At 44.9% G+C, this 15529-nt stretch overlaps 1 protein-coding gene across 3 annotated transcripts in view; it reads left to right on the forward strand.

Moving 5' to 3' along the window:
• The first annotated feature begins 1974 nt into the window (after positions 1–1974).
• The window catches only part of LOC146646328 (uncharacterized), a 52173-nt gene continuing 38618 nt past the window's right edge, over positions 1975–15529 (forward strand). For 2 of the 3 annotated variants that reach the window (XM_085390939.1, XM_085390941.1), the window contains exon 1: positions 1976–2393. In XM_085390939.1, coding sequence (XP_085247065.1) covers positions 2044–2393 — 350 coding nt within the window. In that variant the 5' untranslated portion in view covers positions 1976–2043. Of the gene's footprint in view, positions 2394–15529 lie in introns of all 3 variants that reach the window. The other variant, XM_085390940.1, reaches the window with a different exon arrangement.

Here is a 15529-nt window from a genome sequence, read left to right on the forward strand (position 1 = left end):
ACAATTCAACTCCTGAACTGCCCAGTTAGACCAGACCTGCTTACCCCAGTACTCCAGCATGTTGGTGCTGTCACACACATTATGTACTTGGTCTTAATGTCTCATTTCTGCAGAGACTCTCTGACAGCATGTTGTGCTGTTCACCACTGTCTGCATCAAAAAACCTCCTGAAGGCCCCACAGCTGCACTGACGGCAGCAGAGGAAGCACACAGTGACTGCAGCATCAGTGGCCCTCTCTTCCACAGCAACCTACAAAGACTTTATGATCATCATGCCTCCTGATGATGTTCAGGAAGTGCTTTTAAAAAGTTCTGGATCTGAACACCTCAGTGCAGTGATCAGTGTATCAGAGGCCTCGGCATCATTCTCTCTGATCAGCCCAGAAACAACAGAGTCAATCCCAGTTTTGAAATCCATCCATCTTCCGGGAATCTGTACACTCAAGTTTCAGCTGATGAGTACCTGCTGAAAAAGTCTTTTGTGTCTCAGAGACGACAGCGATGTCAGTCCTGAGGTAAGAATGAGAGAGTTCAGTACAAAATCAGAGAGGTGCGTTCAAGGTGAGCTTCTCATCTGTTCACTTGTATCTGTGTGTGATCAATATTTGGACTTAAGTGTAAAAATATTCACACTTAAGTTTAAATGTCTTCAATATAATATCTATTTATATATAATCGACCATTAAAAAGCATCTCTTGTATAACAGGTGCAGGTCGTGGACTCCTGCATTGAGTTTATTTCAGCCCCAGAGGTTGGCACTCTGACTCTTTTTGGGCTCATGCTGCTGCTGTGGAGGTCAGAGTGCGCGACACGAGGAAGCTGATGGCTTCACACTCAGTCATGAACTGTCCAAAGAGAGTTTCTTTGGCTCTCGGAGCAGGCGGACGCATCTTTCCCCTCTCTCTCCCTTATCGTCCCTGCTGCTGCTTCTATGTGTTCGTCTAGTCTCGTCTAACTCTAACCCTCAAAGAGTTTCTCAGTCTTGTTCTTTAAAACCTAAAGAATTATGGATTTGATCAACTGGTCCCGTAACGGAATTGACAGCTTCCTGGGCTTGGGAGAGCCCGATTGTCCTGCGGAGACATTTGCTGCCGGATACTCGATGCTCGGTTGGGTCGTGTGTCTGGTGACACTCTCGATGGAAGACATTGAACGACATCTACCAATTTGGAACCACAATAACAGAGTTCTGGCTGAACGGAGCTGGCTCAGACCCGGCTTATCGAAGAACAAGCAGCGGCTACAGCTGTTTGAAATCCCACAAGGCTGCCCGACATGATAGACGATTGGCTGTGAGTACTCAGACTGTGTTTTGAACGCCATATGGATACGATTGAGATATTGAGATAACTGGTGACCAGTGACGAACATTAGGCCAACTGTGGAAATTGGATGCAGTTGTTCGCACTAAACCCAAACATTCACCATCTTCACTCATGCAGCTATCCCACTGGCGCCAGCTGAAGGCCTGCCAAGGTGGAAGCTGATTGGAACAACAAACTTTCATATTTTTTAATTAGCATTAAAAGTTGCACTTCCTGTAGCATCCACCGGAGGCTCCAGCAGTGAGTCAGTCCCACAGTTTAAACTTCACAGCAGAAAGAAACACGTTCAGTCTGATTTAAAAAAGAAAAACCTGATTTGGTCTCTGTAGATAATTTCTACCTTTATGACACATGTTTGTTTATTTTTTTAAAGTCATCTGTTTAAAGTTCAACTTTATTGTAAAGTTTCAAACAGATAAAAATTACAGTTGGTGATGGTGCCTACTTCCATCTTTTATATACAGTCTATGATAGGCGCGCAGAGAGAGAATAACAATAAAATATGATTTTATTTGAACTGTTAAAGTCTGAGGTGCAGTCTTGTGTTTTCCTTTTGGGGATCTCTTATTGGTTCACCTTTCTTCTACCTGATTGCGCGCACCCGGTGTGGGCACGTCCGTGCGCTCGCGGTAACCCGCTCTGCAGGTTCGCCCGGAGAGTCAGTGCCTGAGTGCTCCTGCAGCGAGCAGCTGTGCTCCTGCTCACACAGCGGACACCATGAGTAAGTCCAGCACGCTCAAAGTCCGGAAACTATTCAGCCTCAAATCACCGGAGAAGGAGAAGAAGGAGCTGAAGAGGTCGGGGTCCCTCAAAGATGTAGTGGGTGCAGGGACCAACCCCGCGGACATCCCGGGGGGGCTACCCTGGAGCCCCGGCTCTCTCAGCCCGGGAGACAACCCGACTCTACCCGGGGACTCTTCACTCAATTCCCCGAAAGAAAAGAAGAAACGGCGGCTGCTGCCGTTCAAGCTGAAACGGAAGAAATCCAAAGACAAAGACCGAGGAGGAGGAGGAGGAGAGGTGTTCTTCACTGACACCGATGAGCTGGAGAGCTTCAGCAGCTACAAGTAAGACAGGAACTTTCACTGAAGTTATTCTGAGCGTTCAGACTTCAGCTGTAAGCGGAGGTCACACAGTCCGCAGTGATGCAGCTTTGAACGCGCGCTGATGCAGGTCACAGTGCCAGACAGTGTTCTGTTTAGCCCACATGTGGCACACACGGGAGCTCCTTACCCGGGTTAGATTTGCACTGTCCCACATCCATGTTTGTTTTTGTTTTTCGTTATTTCACAGATTCACGTGTTTATATTATGATCATGTTTGTGCTTTCCAAAATAACAGACATGTCTCTGTCCCACATCTGCATCTTTGGACACATTTGGGTCAAACGTAGTGGAGATTAGGCCAAAGTATGTCTGTTATCTGGCATCTGTCTCTTTAATGTTTTTAGATTTGCTCACATTTAGACTAATTTAATCTATTTGAAGATTTAATTGTGATCCAAGGCATCAGGGCAGCCTGTTGGTAAGCAGCCTGTACTGTAAGTAATGCTTGAATATATTGATCTTCTGTATATCGATCTAAAATCTAAATAAGACCCCCTGTGCCTGGCTTTGGCCCCTCACTGTCCCAGGACCTCACTGTTGGTAGTTACAGCTCTGTGTTTGCAGAAGCGAGGGAGCTGCTGAAGTGAGCGTCTCAGAGTGGCTGTTTACCGCCTCTGGCGCTTTTTTGAAATCAGAACGCAGCAGCTCTGAGCTGAGCTAGTTTAGTCATGCACGGCTTTGTGTGCAACACCAGAAAAATGTTGAGGGAGTTAAACAGGCACCGCAGGAGAAAGGTGGAGGTTGTGTTGTAGAAATATGCAGATTAAATGGTTAATTTGACACACGAGGTCTTCTCTGTGTGGGACCGTGATGAGTGACTGACCCGTGCCCTCAAATAACTCATTCAAACTCAAACTCTTCAGGTCAAGGTGGGCCTGGGGTGGTACTGACCCCCTTGTACTCCAGCACTCAGTGGAATAAAACTGATTTTGCTTCATTAGCTAACATTTACGGAGCAGCCACGTTTCCTAATGCATGTTTATGGAGTTATTATAACACGGACCTTTGTCTGAGAGGATGGTAGTGAATCTGTGGCACCCTGCTGGTCTAGTTCTTGCTCGCCTTGAGGAGCTCTACGAGCAGTTATCCCTTCTGAGTCACTGCTCCTGGTTAAATTAGAGTTTCAAAGATAAACCACTCGACCTCAAGTGGTGACGATGACTTTCCAGCTCTTTATTTAACCCGGATATTTCTGTTCTCTGTCTTTTCTCTTAAGCACGCTGATGGTTGGAGCTCTGAGTCAGCTGTTGTTGTTGCACATTGTCAGGTTACCTGCAGCATGTTTGTTGTGAGACAGTAATTAGAAAACATTAAAAACCTGCCGTGCAGGGCGTGACACGTTTACCTGTGAAGTCCAAATATAGATGGTGCTCGCCACATTGTCTAAGAAAATACTGAGTCACTGAGTAACGAGACGAACTGAATAAAGCTTGAGCCTGATCGTTGTTATGATGTAAACTAAATCAGGCCGTTCATGATGCTGAGTGTTTGTTTGGATGATCAGTAGGATCTGATTGTTCATCATCAGGAGCTGAAGTGTTAACGAAGCCTGTTTTGGTCTCTGTAGATAATCTCAGGCGATTTGTTTTATAAGTCACCTGTTTAACTTAGAATAAGACTTGGGGGCGTGGCCACATTATCTGATCAATAACATGGCAGCTGTGCTAACAGACCTGAGTTCCAGTTTGTCTCCAACAGTCTCCATAACCACACTGATGTGATAAAGATGAGCACCATCCTCTTCGTCAGACCTGGGTATGGTGCAGCATCCGGCCCTCGGGCTCCGTGTGAGGTTAAAGTGAAACTAAGGTTCAAACATAATCCAAACCACGCAGCATATTAATGACTGACCTCGTGCTATGATGGATCCTCTCAGACGTTCTTGGCTGAAGTTTGGTTTGTTTTCATTGTCTTCTTCCTGTCATGTGACGGCGTTTGTCTCGTGCTGTCAGGGACCCTCGACATGAAGTTCAACCCCGTCCTCTGTCTGCCCTGTTCTCATGTGCTTATAGCTCTGTGGCTGATAACAACTTTGCACATTATTGTGACTCAGGTTTTCTTTCTAGTTCATTTTGAATGTTTATATCATCTTTACATGGAAACTATCAAACATCCTGCGAATCTCATAATCCTCTACCATGCATGTCTAACATCTGGAGAACAGAAACTGATCGTTTTATTAGAGCTGAAAGAATCTGGATCATTTTTAACTCAAACTTTGGCCTTTGGGAGCTGAATGTACTTGGACCCGGATATAATAATGAAGTAATTCCCCTGCCTTTAAATGAAGCCTGCACACCTGTCTCACAGGTGGATTCTGAAGAAGAGGGACAGACTTTGGTATTTTTCCTCTCGACACTAAAGCTTTCCGAGTTCCTCGTGTTTCTCTCTGACTCTGAACAGGCTGCGACTTCCTGCTTCCTCCAACCAACATGAAAGTTTCAAAGTGCTGCTCTGGTTACAGATTCCAGCAGGAATTCATCAGCACTCGGATACAGGTCTCATCTGTCATCATAAACATACCAGGGTCTGCACGGTGATCTCACTGCAAGGCAATCTATCACTGACAGCTTCACATTGTTTCTGTAACAGGTGAAGAGTGCAGGTCACGTTTAGACGAAGGCTTCAGGTGTGGATGTCACGGCAATCCTTCACCCGGCTTTCCTCTCGGACTGATTCAGGGATTATATTTTATCCTCGCATGCAGACATGATTCACGAGTGACCTGCATGTTTCCTCCTCATACATTCGTCTCATGTCTGTTTTGGGATGAGTTTTGAGGATCCACGAGGATCCAAAATCAGGAGAGGTTATTCAGGAAAAACAGCCACAGCACATCTAAGTTATTCCTCTGCTTCTGTCGTGTTTACATCAGAGGATAAAAATGCATCTATTTTAAAACCTGCAGCTGTGTACCTGCTGCAGTCACCACAATGTCTGTAGAGAGATTACACAGTCCTTAAGAATCGTAAACATCTCAGCTTATCACTTCCTTTCATCATGGCGGCGTTTTTGTGACAGCAGCAGAGCAGTGACATGATGACATGAAGCACCAGAGTCACACGCTCTGTTCTGCTCTGTTTCGATGTCGCATTGATGCCGAAAACCTCTGTAGGACAGAGATGCATCACTGCAGTTATCCTGCTGATTCAGTCAGAAAGCTCCACCAGGTGTCTGTGAGAACTGATCTGTTCATTTCAGTTCTATGTTGGTTTACTGTGCCATACAATAGATGGACTGACTGTGAAGATCACCGATGTTGGCGTCTTGTCACTCTGGATGTGACAAATCGGCGTATCTGGCTGTGAAACTGGACACGCCTCCTTTTTGAAACAAAGCGTAACCAAAATGTACTAAATGGATTCGACGTGCGGAGGCGTTTCAAACCTGCCAGACAGAAAATGTTTCTTTTTTTGTTCTCAGTCGTTTCTACAAACCAGAGAAGTAAAAACTCCAAACACACTGAAAGCAGATGAGTTCTGATGGAGTCAGAAAAGCAAAGTTTAAGTTTGATGTTTCCTTAAATATAAAAGAACAGTTTTGAAGGAATAAACCTTCTTTTATCTCTGCAGATATAAAAAGACGAGATCTAGATCCTGGAAAAGCATCAGGAATCAGAAAGAATTGAGCCTATAAACAGAATCAACAGTTGCTGAGTTATCTCTAAAGTCTTCTCTGTACATTTGTCTGTGTGGAGTTTCATGCTCGCAGCGTCCTGAGGCGATCTGATCGTGCAGACTGGATGAAGGTGTCACGCCCTTCAGCGGGAGCCGCTCGCACTGAGCGCACAGCTTGATGTGAGGGCGTGGAGGTTTGACACCAGTGTGAGCGAGCCCTGTGGTCTCAGTGCAGGATTTAACAAGTAAACCAGGCCGATGCACACACTCGTAGCTGCTTGTAGATCGAGGTGAAATTTTGTGATTCATCAGTTTGTGTAGTTTTGTAATGACGACTAATCTTTCTGGGAAACGAGTTTGTTTTTTCTGTGTTGAAGTCATCGTCACTGAGATGATTCTGATGTTTGTTGTTGTTTCTGAGGATAAAGATGCTTCTCATGAATCTGATCGATTTACTGGGACTAAAGATCTTTATCAAACATGACTGAGTCACCACCTCATGACTCGTGCACAGGAGAGATGTGCTCTGAGAGCTGACTACATCTTTATGTAGCCCTGGCTATATAAGTAGCTCATTATTTCAATTTGTTCATTAATATCAGAATCAGAATCAGAATATTGATAGTTAATTGCAAATGTTTAATGTGTTCAAGAATGTATACCTGCTTGTGTGTGATTTATTTCCATATAGTGTAGTTTTATTGCATATTTAATACCATAAGCATTAAAAAGGGAGTATCAATAGGAAAGTAACAACAGGAACCCAGGGCCCCTCTCAATAGAACGTGGGACGGGTGTTACACAATTATGGAGGCACCGCTGGGATACTCCCGTGCTTAACTTCTCTAGTTTGTTCTTTAAAGGAGTATTTTGTTTACAGATTTTCACAGCCTAGCACACCAGCATTAGGGTTTGTATGATAACTACTCGAAAAGAGTCTCAAATTGCACCTGAGCTTAGTAGCTGGTGCAGTAAAGCAGGTATAGACCCAAACCGGGCTTTTGTACTGCATGATGTTCCTTCTGATTTTGACTTATCAGACATTGAAGAGACAGCTCAGTCAGTGAAAGCTTTTGGAAGAGTAAAAGTGAGAGATAGACTAAGAGACACCCAGACAGGCAATAACCTTGTGCTGTGTGAATGCCGTCAAGCTACTCAGCCAGACCGCATACCACCACATGTACAGCCATTGAATGGAGGTCCTGTCTGGAAGATTTCCCTCCTCACAGAATCTGTGAGGTCAGTTGATGACTTCTCAGCCAAGCTTAAGAAACTAATGGTAGAAGAAGGCAAAACAATTGATGATGTTAGTGCCTTGCTGTCTACTGAAACCCCACAGGAAAACTCCCCTGAATCCATCATTCAGGCAGTCGGAGACAAGTTAGCGAAAACTATGCGACCTACCAGTGAGAATACTGCATCTCGACGTCTGCGGATATTCTCTGGCCACTCTCCCACTCCAGCAGGTGAAGAGAGCCTTGATAGCTGGGTTGAGCAGGCTCGCCTGATGATTGAAGAGTGTGACTGCTCTGAGAGAGAGAAGCGAAGGAGAGTAGTTGAGAGCCTAAAGGGACCGGTGTTGGAGATCATCCAAGCTGTACGGCGAGATAACCCTGATGCTAGCCCGGAGAGCTATGTAGAGTCTCTAGAAAGTGCATTTGGATCCCTGGAGTCAGGTGAAGACTTGTACCTCGCCTTCAGGAGCCTGGGTCAACAGCGAGGAGAAAAGCTGTCAGACTTCCTGAGAAGACTGGAACGCTCTCTGACCAAGGTAGTGCAGAGAGGGGGTCTCCCTAGCCATCGAGTCGACCGTGCACGTATTGACCAGCTTATACGGGGTGCAACTGAGTCAGAGATAATGTTACTGCAGCTAAGACTCAGAGAAAGAAAGGAAGAGCCACCCGCTTTCCTGAAGCTGCTCAGTGAGATTCGAGAAGAAGAAGACCATGCAAGAGTGAGGCATGAGTCAAACACCACAGTTAGACAAGTGAAAGTTGGCGAAGAGACAAAAGCCAAATCGACAGAGGTTCAAGAGCTCAAAGCCGAGCTCAAAGAGTTACGCTCTGAGCTTAAAGAGTTAACAAGCAAGCGCTCAGATGCCGAGCTAATGTTGAAACAAACCAAGAAAGTTGCTGAGACTGGCGCGGAGAATGAAGTCCAACAGTTAAAGCAGCAAGTTCAACAGTTACAACACCAGCTGACCGTTATGGCAGTGTCACAGGGTTTAACCCAAACTGACCCAACAAAGAGAGATGGGAGAGCCAGACGAAGCAAGGTAAACAGACCATATGCTGCAAAAGATTCAGAAAGTTACTTCTGAACTTTCTGGGGAGAATGGCCATATTGCCACCCACTGCATGGCTCCTGAAAACACTGCCAAAGTAATTCAGAGGCTACTCGGAGCCCTTCGTAGGAGCAAAGAGGGAAAAGGAGCTACAGGTGGCGCTTCTGAGCCCACACAGGTCGGTTCCATCCGGAAAAGTTCCTTGCACACATCCTCACAGGGTGGACTCCCAGAAGGATTGGTTGGCCCGTCCATGATGACCGATGTGACCATAGAGGGACAACCATGTAAAGCTCTCCTTGACAGCGGCTCTCGAGTCACCATTATATTTGAGAGCTGGTATTCCCGTTTCATCCCCAATGTGCCCATTCTTCCTTTAAAAGATCTCGCCATATGGGGACTGAGTGATTCCAACTACCCATACAAGGGGTGTGTGGCAGTTGAGGTGGGTTTTCCCCCCAACTCAAAGGAAGCTGTAGAGACAGTCACTGTCTTGGCCTTGGTGTGTCCAGATCCAAAGAGCCCAGACCCGGTTCCTGTCATCATTGGCACTAACTCCCAGAAACTGCATTCTCTGCTGAGAGATTGTGAAGAGGTAGGAGGGAAAGATGAGATTCACTCACTGAGGATAAATATAGTCTCCTCAGAACTGCCCTCATCACTCATTAGCCAACAAACAGGCGTGGTGGGTCATGTGAAGTGGCAAGGCCCCGGGCCAATCACTATCCCTCCTTGTGCAGTACAGTATGCAGTTTGTAAGGTGGAACAACAGCAGCCATTAGACAAAAGTATTCTAATGGTGGAGGTGGGCGAATCTACAAACCTCCCAGCTGGAGTGTTGGTCCCACCTGTAGTACCTCCATTGACAAATGCCAATTTTGCCAACCCCAGGTGAAGTTCTTGGGACACATTGTCTCTGCTTCTGGAGTTGCCACTGATCCTGAGAAAGTGAGTGCGGTGACTCACTGGAAGAAACCCACTGATCTGAAATCCCTAAGATCTTTTCTCGGATTTTGTGGATACTACCGGCGGTTCATCGAGAACTACTCCGCCATAGTCCGCCCTTTGACAGAACTGACCAAGGGATATCCTCCTGCACAGGGTAGCAAAAAGGGTGTCACTAAAGGAAAGCAAAATAGCTACTTTCGAGTTGCCGAGCCTTTTGGTGATCGGTGGACCCCAGCTTGTGATGACGCCTTTCAGAACATTGTTTACAAGCTCACACATGCTCCAGTCTTGGCATTTGCTGATCCAGCCAAACCATACATCCTACATGTTGATGCAAGTTTGGATGGGCTAGGAGCAGTCCTGAACCAAGAGTGCCCAGAAGGACTCCGCCCGGTAGCGTTTGCCAGCCGCAAGTTGAGTCATGCAGAACGGAACTACCCAGTTCACCAACTGGAGTTTTTGGCTCTGAAATGGGCAGTAGTGGAAAAGTTCCATGACTACCTTTATGGGGCTAAGTTCACGGTGAGAACTGATAATAACCCACTCACCTACGTCCTGACCACTGCCAGGTTGAACGCGACAGGTCATCGGTGGCTAGCAGCACTCTCCACCTATGATTTTAGCATTCAATATAAGCTCGGCCGTGAAAATGTGGATGCCGACTCACTGTCCAGGAGTCCGCGAGACACAACAGATGGATGGGTGGATATCCCACCTTCTGGGGTAAAAGCTTTGTGTCGTCGGATCACTACAGATGGTTTTCAAGAACACACCACCAGATTTGTTGACCAGCTGGGTGTTTCGCCAGACGCCATTCCAGCTTTATATGCAAACTTCACTCAGATAGAAGTGGGCCCGCTGGAACAGCTAAGCCTGAAAGAACTGTCAGAAGCCCAAGACTCTGATCCAGTTATAGGTGTGGTGAAACCTCAGGTTGAGAGAAACCAAAGTGTTTCAGCTTCCACGCATGCAAACCCAGATGTTGTGTTGCTGATACGAGAAAGATCCAAGTTAAAGGTTAAGCGTGGCCTTCTGTACAGAGTCACCACAAGACCCTCTGGTCGAGAAGTGAGTCAGATCGTCTTGCCTGCTAAGTATCGGCCAATGGTACTAAAATCAGTGCATGATGATGCTGGTCACCTGGGCACAGAACGAACTACAGAGCTCATTAAAGATCGGTTTTACTGGCCCAGAGTGGCATCTGAAGTTGCAACATACATACAGAACTGTGGAAGGTGTGTAGCTAGGAAGTCCATCCCACAGAAAGCTGCCCCTTTACAGCACATTACCAGTAATGGCCCTCTAGACCTGGTCTGCATAGACTTTCTTTCTATTGAGCCAGACTCTAAAGGCATGGCTAATGTGCTGGTTTTCACTGATCATTACACCAGGTATGCTCAAGCATTTCCCACAAAAGATCAGAAAGCACTGACTGTCGCCAAAGTCCTTTTTGAAAAGTTCTTTGTGCATTATGGATTGCCGGCTCGCATTCACTCAGACCAGGGTAGAGATTTTGAGAGCAAGCTCATTAAGGAGCTATTGACCCTGCTGGGCATTCGTAAGTCCCGAACGTCACCCTACCACCCTCAGGGTGACCCGCAGCCTGAGCGTTTCAACCGTACTTTGCTGGCAATGTTGGGCACCCTGGATCCAGCTAAAAAGCCTAAGTGGAGCCAGCATATAAGCCAGCTAGTACATGCTTACAACACCACTAGAAATGATGCCACAGGATACTCGCCCTACTTCCTCATGTTTGGAAGAGAGGCGCGACTACCCATTGACCTGTGTTTTGGTGTGGGGTCAGATGAAGAAAATGACTTAAAGCACCACCAGTATGTGGCTAACATGAGAAAAGAACTTCAAAAAGCTTACCAGCTAGCCGCTGATGCAGCTTCCAGGAACAATGAACGAAACAAGAGACTGTATGATGCGAGAGTTCGGAATCAGACACTTGAGGAAGGTGATCGGGTGCTGGTTCGGAATCTGGGCCTCACAGGAAAGCACAAACTACAAGACAGATGGAACTCACTACCTTACATAGTGATTGCCAAGTTACCCAATCTCCCTGTGTATCGTGTAAAACCAGAGAGAGGAACTGGTATTGTGAGGACCGTGCATAGGGATCACCTGCTGCCCATTGGTTACATGGTCAGGATGTCTGCTCCATCAGAAAAGACAGCGCGACCAAAGAGACCAAGGACCCAGGGCACAGCAAGTAAGGTGTGAAGATGAAAGTCAGACACAGAAATTTGGAGCATCTGAGTGAAGATGATTGGTCCTCAGAGTCTGAAGAACAGTGTGTCTACTATGAACCTCCTTTAGCCTTTCGCGACAGTGTTGAACCTCGACGTGAGGAGGTTGTGAGCCTTCCTGACCATATGGAAAGTGATCATCCCAGTGTTCATGAATTGTCCGAGGTGGAGGAACAGGGGGAAGAACTCTCAGTAGTAGTAGATCAGACGGAGGAAAGTTCACAGCAACACCAAGACTTGGTGGAGGCTGAAGAGCTGGAGAACAGAGATGTTCCGACACCTAGTATCTCAGTTGGGGGTGCTGACTCAACCTATGACCTCCAAACAAAAAGGAGAGTGAGACCTGTTTTGCGCCTCAGTTATGATGAACTTGGAAGGCCCACTGACAGACCTGTGACTATTAGTTACCGAGGTATGGTAATTCAGATTTGCTACGACCCTGACTCCTAAATGTTAATGCCCTAGCCAGTACTCTTTAGTGAGATTTTAACTGGCCTAATGAAAATAGGTCTGATGGGGACATTCAGACATTCAGAAGGGGGAGGGTATAGCCCTGGCTATATAAGTAGCTCATTATTTCAATTTGTTCATTAATATTGATAGTTAATTGCAAATGTTTAATGTGTTCAAGAATGTATACCTGCTTGTGTGTGATTTATTTCCATATAGTGTAGTTTTATTGCATATTTAATACCATAAGCATTAAAAAGGGAGTATCAATAGGAAAGTAACAACAGGAACCCAGGGCCCCTCTCAATAGAACGTGGGACGGGTGTTACATTTAAATGCTGCTTTGTTTGCTCGTTGGCTCCAGAAATACTCGGCTGAGTGTTTTACTGTTATTTCATTGATGTACATCAGCAGATTTGACATTAACAGCCAAGATAACCTGTGATGTAAGAAAATAAAGCCAAATCTTTTGTTTTAAAGTTGGAAAATCAGAAGTTTGAGGTCAGTGTTTCCTTATTCTTGTTGATTTGCTGCATTTCTAGTTTGGATTTAGTTTTTCTCTCTACACATGGCACAGTCTGTTCACTGTCGCTTCCTGCTCCTCCTTTTGCTGTTATTTTTCAGACTGACTGAAAGAGAGAAAATCGTAGGTCCATAGATTCCCTGCAGAGGTATCGATTAAGCTTAAAGGCTGTAATTTGTGTGTGTGTGTGTGTGTGTGTGTGTGTGTGTGTGTGTGTGTGTGTGTGTGTTTGTTTTCTAGAGGAAGGTAATCCAGATTAGAAACGTCAGACTATAATTCTGACTTGTAGTAAAACCATCTGAACCTCAGATTTTACGATGTGTAAACCCTCAGGTGTACCCGAGAGAGGTGAGAGCGTGATTTGTGGATTAGTCGGTACATCTCGGTTCTGAGTTTTAAGTTTGACAAAATTGCTGTATCAGCAGGTAGTGTTAGGCCACACCCCCAGCGAACACAGAAACTAAAACCGCTGCTGCGGACGCAGGGTTACTCACCTCAAAGAATCATTTTGGGGTGAAGTCTGATTAGTTTCTCATCTTTTTTCTTCAGTGATGTTAGAAATAGTTTCATGCTGTTGTTGTCCTTCATCCAAGGACGACAACAGCATTGGGTCAGTGCAGTACAGCGGTCGTGGTAGCAGCTGTGCTGAAGGCCGCAGCGAGCACTCGATCAGTGTGCAGATGATTGTTGGTGGTTCCCTGGAAACGAATCTGTCAGACTTCTGAAGAGTTTGCTGGTTGTGAGTGAATCATGTGAAAGGCTTTTGGATGTGTTCCCATCACATGTACTGCAGTCATGTCTCTTCAGGTTTTATCGATAGTGATAATAAATCACATATTTGCTGAGAGGGGATTTCCATCTGCTTTGAATATTAAAATTCTCACTTTGGATGAGAAAATATTTCCTCTAAAGGAGGAAGAATGAAGAGCTCACAGGTGATCAGTCGATACTGTCAGAGGTTAAATCAGGGACTTTTTTTCTTCTTTCTAGTAAGGTCAGAGGTCACAGATGAGTGAAGCTTGAACCGTCTCTCCAGCTGAAAAGCGTCTACATGGTTGAATTTTCAGCCCTTTTCAATTATTGTACCATAATTCAGACTCCAGCATTTGCATGTTTTTCTTATACTGCATTTTATTACCCCCGATTTAATTTGACTGAAGCAAATCTTAAAGTGGGGAAAAAGTTCATAAAGCTCTAAATTATCACTCATAAATAAATATGCAGTCCTGTACCCAAACAGAGCAGGGCGATATGACCAAAATAGTTTTCACGATATACATTTGAAAATTTGCAATAACAATATAACTGATGATGTAATTGACACAAGACAAAATACTTTACAACTCCACAACTTTATTAGTGCAAAAAACCCCATCAATGTATTTTCACTTAAACAAGCAGCTGTTTTTTATGTGCATTAAAGTTATATACAAATGTAACAGTGCAAATGCAAATTCGTTGCTGACAGTTTAACCAAAAGGCATTTCCAGTGGAAACTGGCCGACATATCCTCAGCATAACCATGTATAATATCCACAACACTTAAAGAGGTTATACACACACAATACGGTAATATTATGTTGAAGCACTGTACGTATCACTCCGCGAGGCTCCTGCCTACGATAGCCGTAATGCTCCGACAATCCATCAAGCAGTGTGGCTTCGTAACTTAGCAAAGTCGCACTAAAACGTTTGACAGATTTTCGAGCGCCGTGTACATAAAATAGTTTCGAGATCAGTAAACACAAACAGAATTCAAACATAAGGCACACGGGATTATAAGGGGCACTGTCGACTTTACAGAAAATCAAAGGATTGATTTTATGTGCGCCGTATTTTCCAAACAACACTGTAATAACGACGCCCCACTAGCATGCTCTACCAAAAATAGTGCTTTGTTGTGTATCTGACGGACGAAAGCTAAACCAGTTCCCCACCACTGAAGTTGCAGCATTTTTACAAACCAGTTCTGGTTCATCGTTTCATTCAACGATCCGCTTTCACCCTTCTCATTCTCCGTCGCCGCCACGCTTTTTCCGCCATGTGCGTATGAAAACAAAGGCACTGCGCATGCGCGTTTTACCCATATTCTATCACAATATCTCATTTTCTTATCGTTGCCCAACATTAAACCGATGTTACTGTGAACAGCAGGATATGGCCCAGCACTAGTCCTAATATCCAGAATATTCCTGTTATTCCTATTGACTGTCTGTCAACACTAATATTTCTGCTCTGTATTAAACCACATTTACACTAACAGTAAACTACAGCACAGTAACATACAGGTTTTTGTCTCGTGTATTCGGCTACAGTTGAACCTTTTCAGGCTTCTCCCTTCTGTCAACTTTTAATAGGTTTTTGTTTTGTTACTGGACATTTATCGTACCAACTTAATTTTGGGTTCATTTTTAAATGAGACAAGTTGAATAAATAAAATCTGATTAAATCTCACGGTTTTTTTAAAGCTTCTATTTGGTCATTATTCTGTGCAAAAAGTTAAAAAACAGAAAAGAAAACAAGATTTGGAGGCTCAGACCTGAGCTTCAGCTCGCAGCTGAATGCATGCAGCACACCTGTCCACACCTGTTCATTCATATAACACTGACGAGACACAGCAGGAAACACTCTGTCACTGCGACTGGTGCACAACAACCTGTTCACATTATAAAATGTTTATATTGATTTAGATTGCATGGTTAAATGCTGCTTGTATTCTGAAGCATCAATGGTAGAACTGACTTATATGTGATGTTAGACAGTATTGATTGGAGCCATCAGTAAATGATGTAATGACACGTGGATTTTTCTGCAGTCATCTCTACAGTTGTTGTCTTTTCGTAATGAACGTATTGATTTCTGCTTCCTTACATGCTGACTGAGCTAATCTTTGACCCAGTTCTGATAGTGCAGATTGATTGGGAGGAAGAGGGTGATGAGGCGATGACTCGGGTTAGCTGAAAACAAAAGAATCAGCTCGTATGTCGAGGACGTCGCTGCAGGGAGCAGGCAGTGAAACGTGG

This window comes from Rhamphochromis longiceps, linkage group LG19 (assembly GCF_057381845.1).
Source record: "Rhamphochromis longiceps isolate RC_006_pf linkage group LG19, R_longiceps_female_GT1.1, whole genome shotgun sequence".
Lineage (NCBI taxonomy): Eukaryota > Metazoa > Chordata > Actinopteri > Cichliformes > Cichlidae > Rhamphochromis > Rhamphochromis longiceps.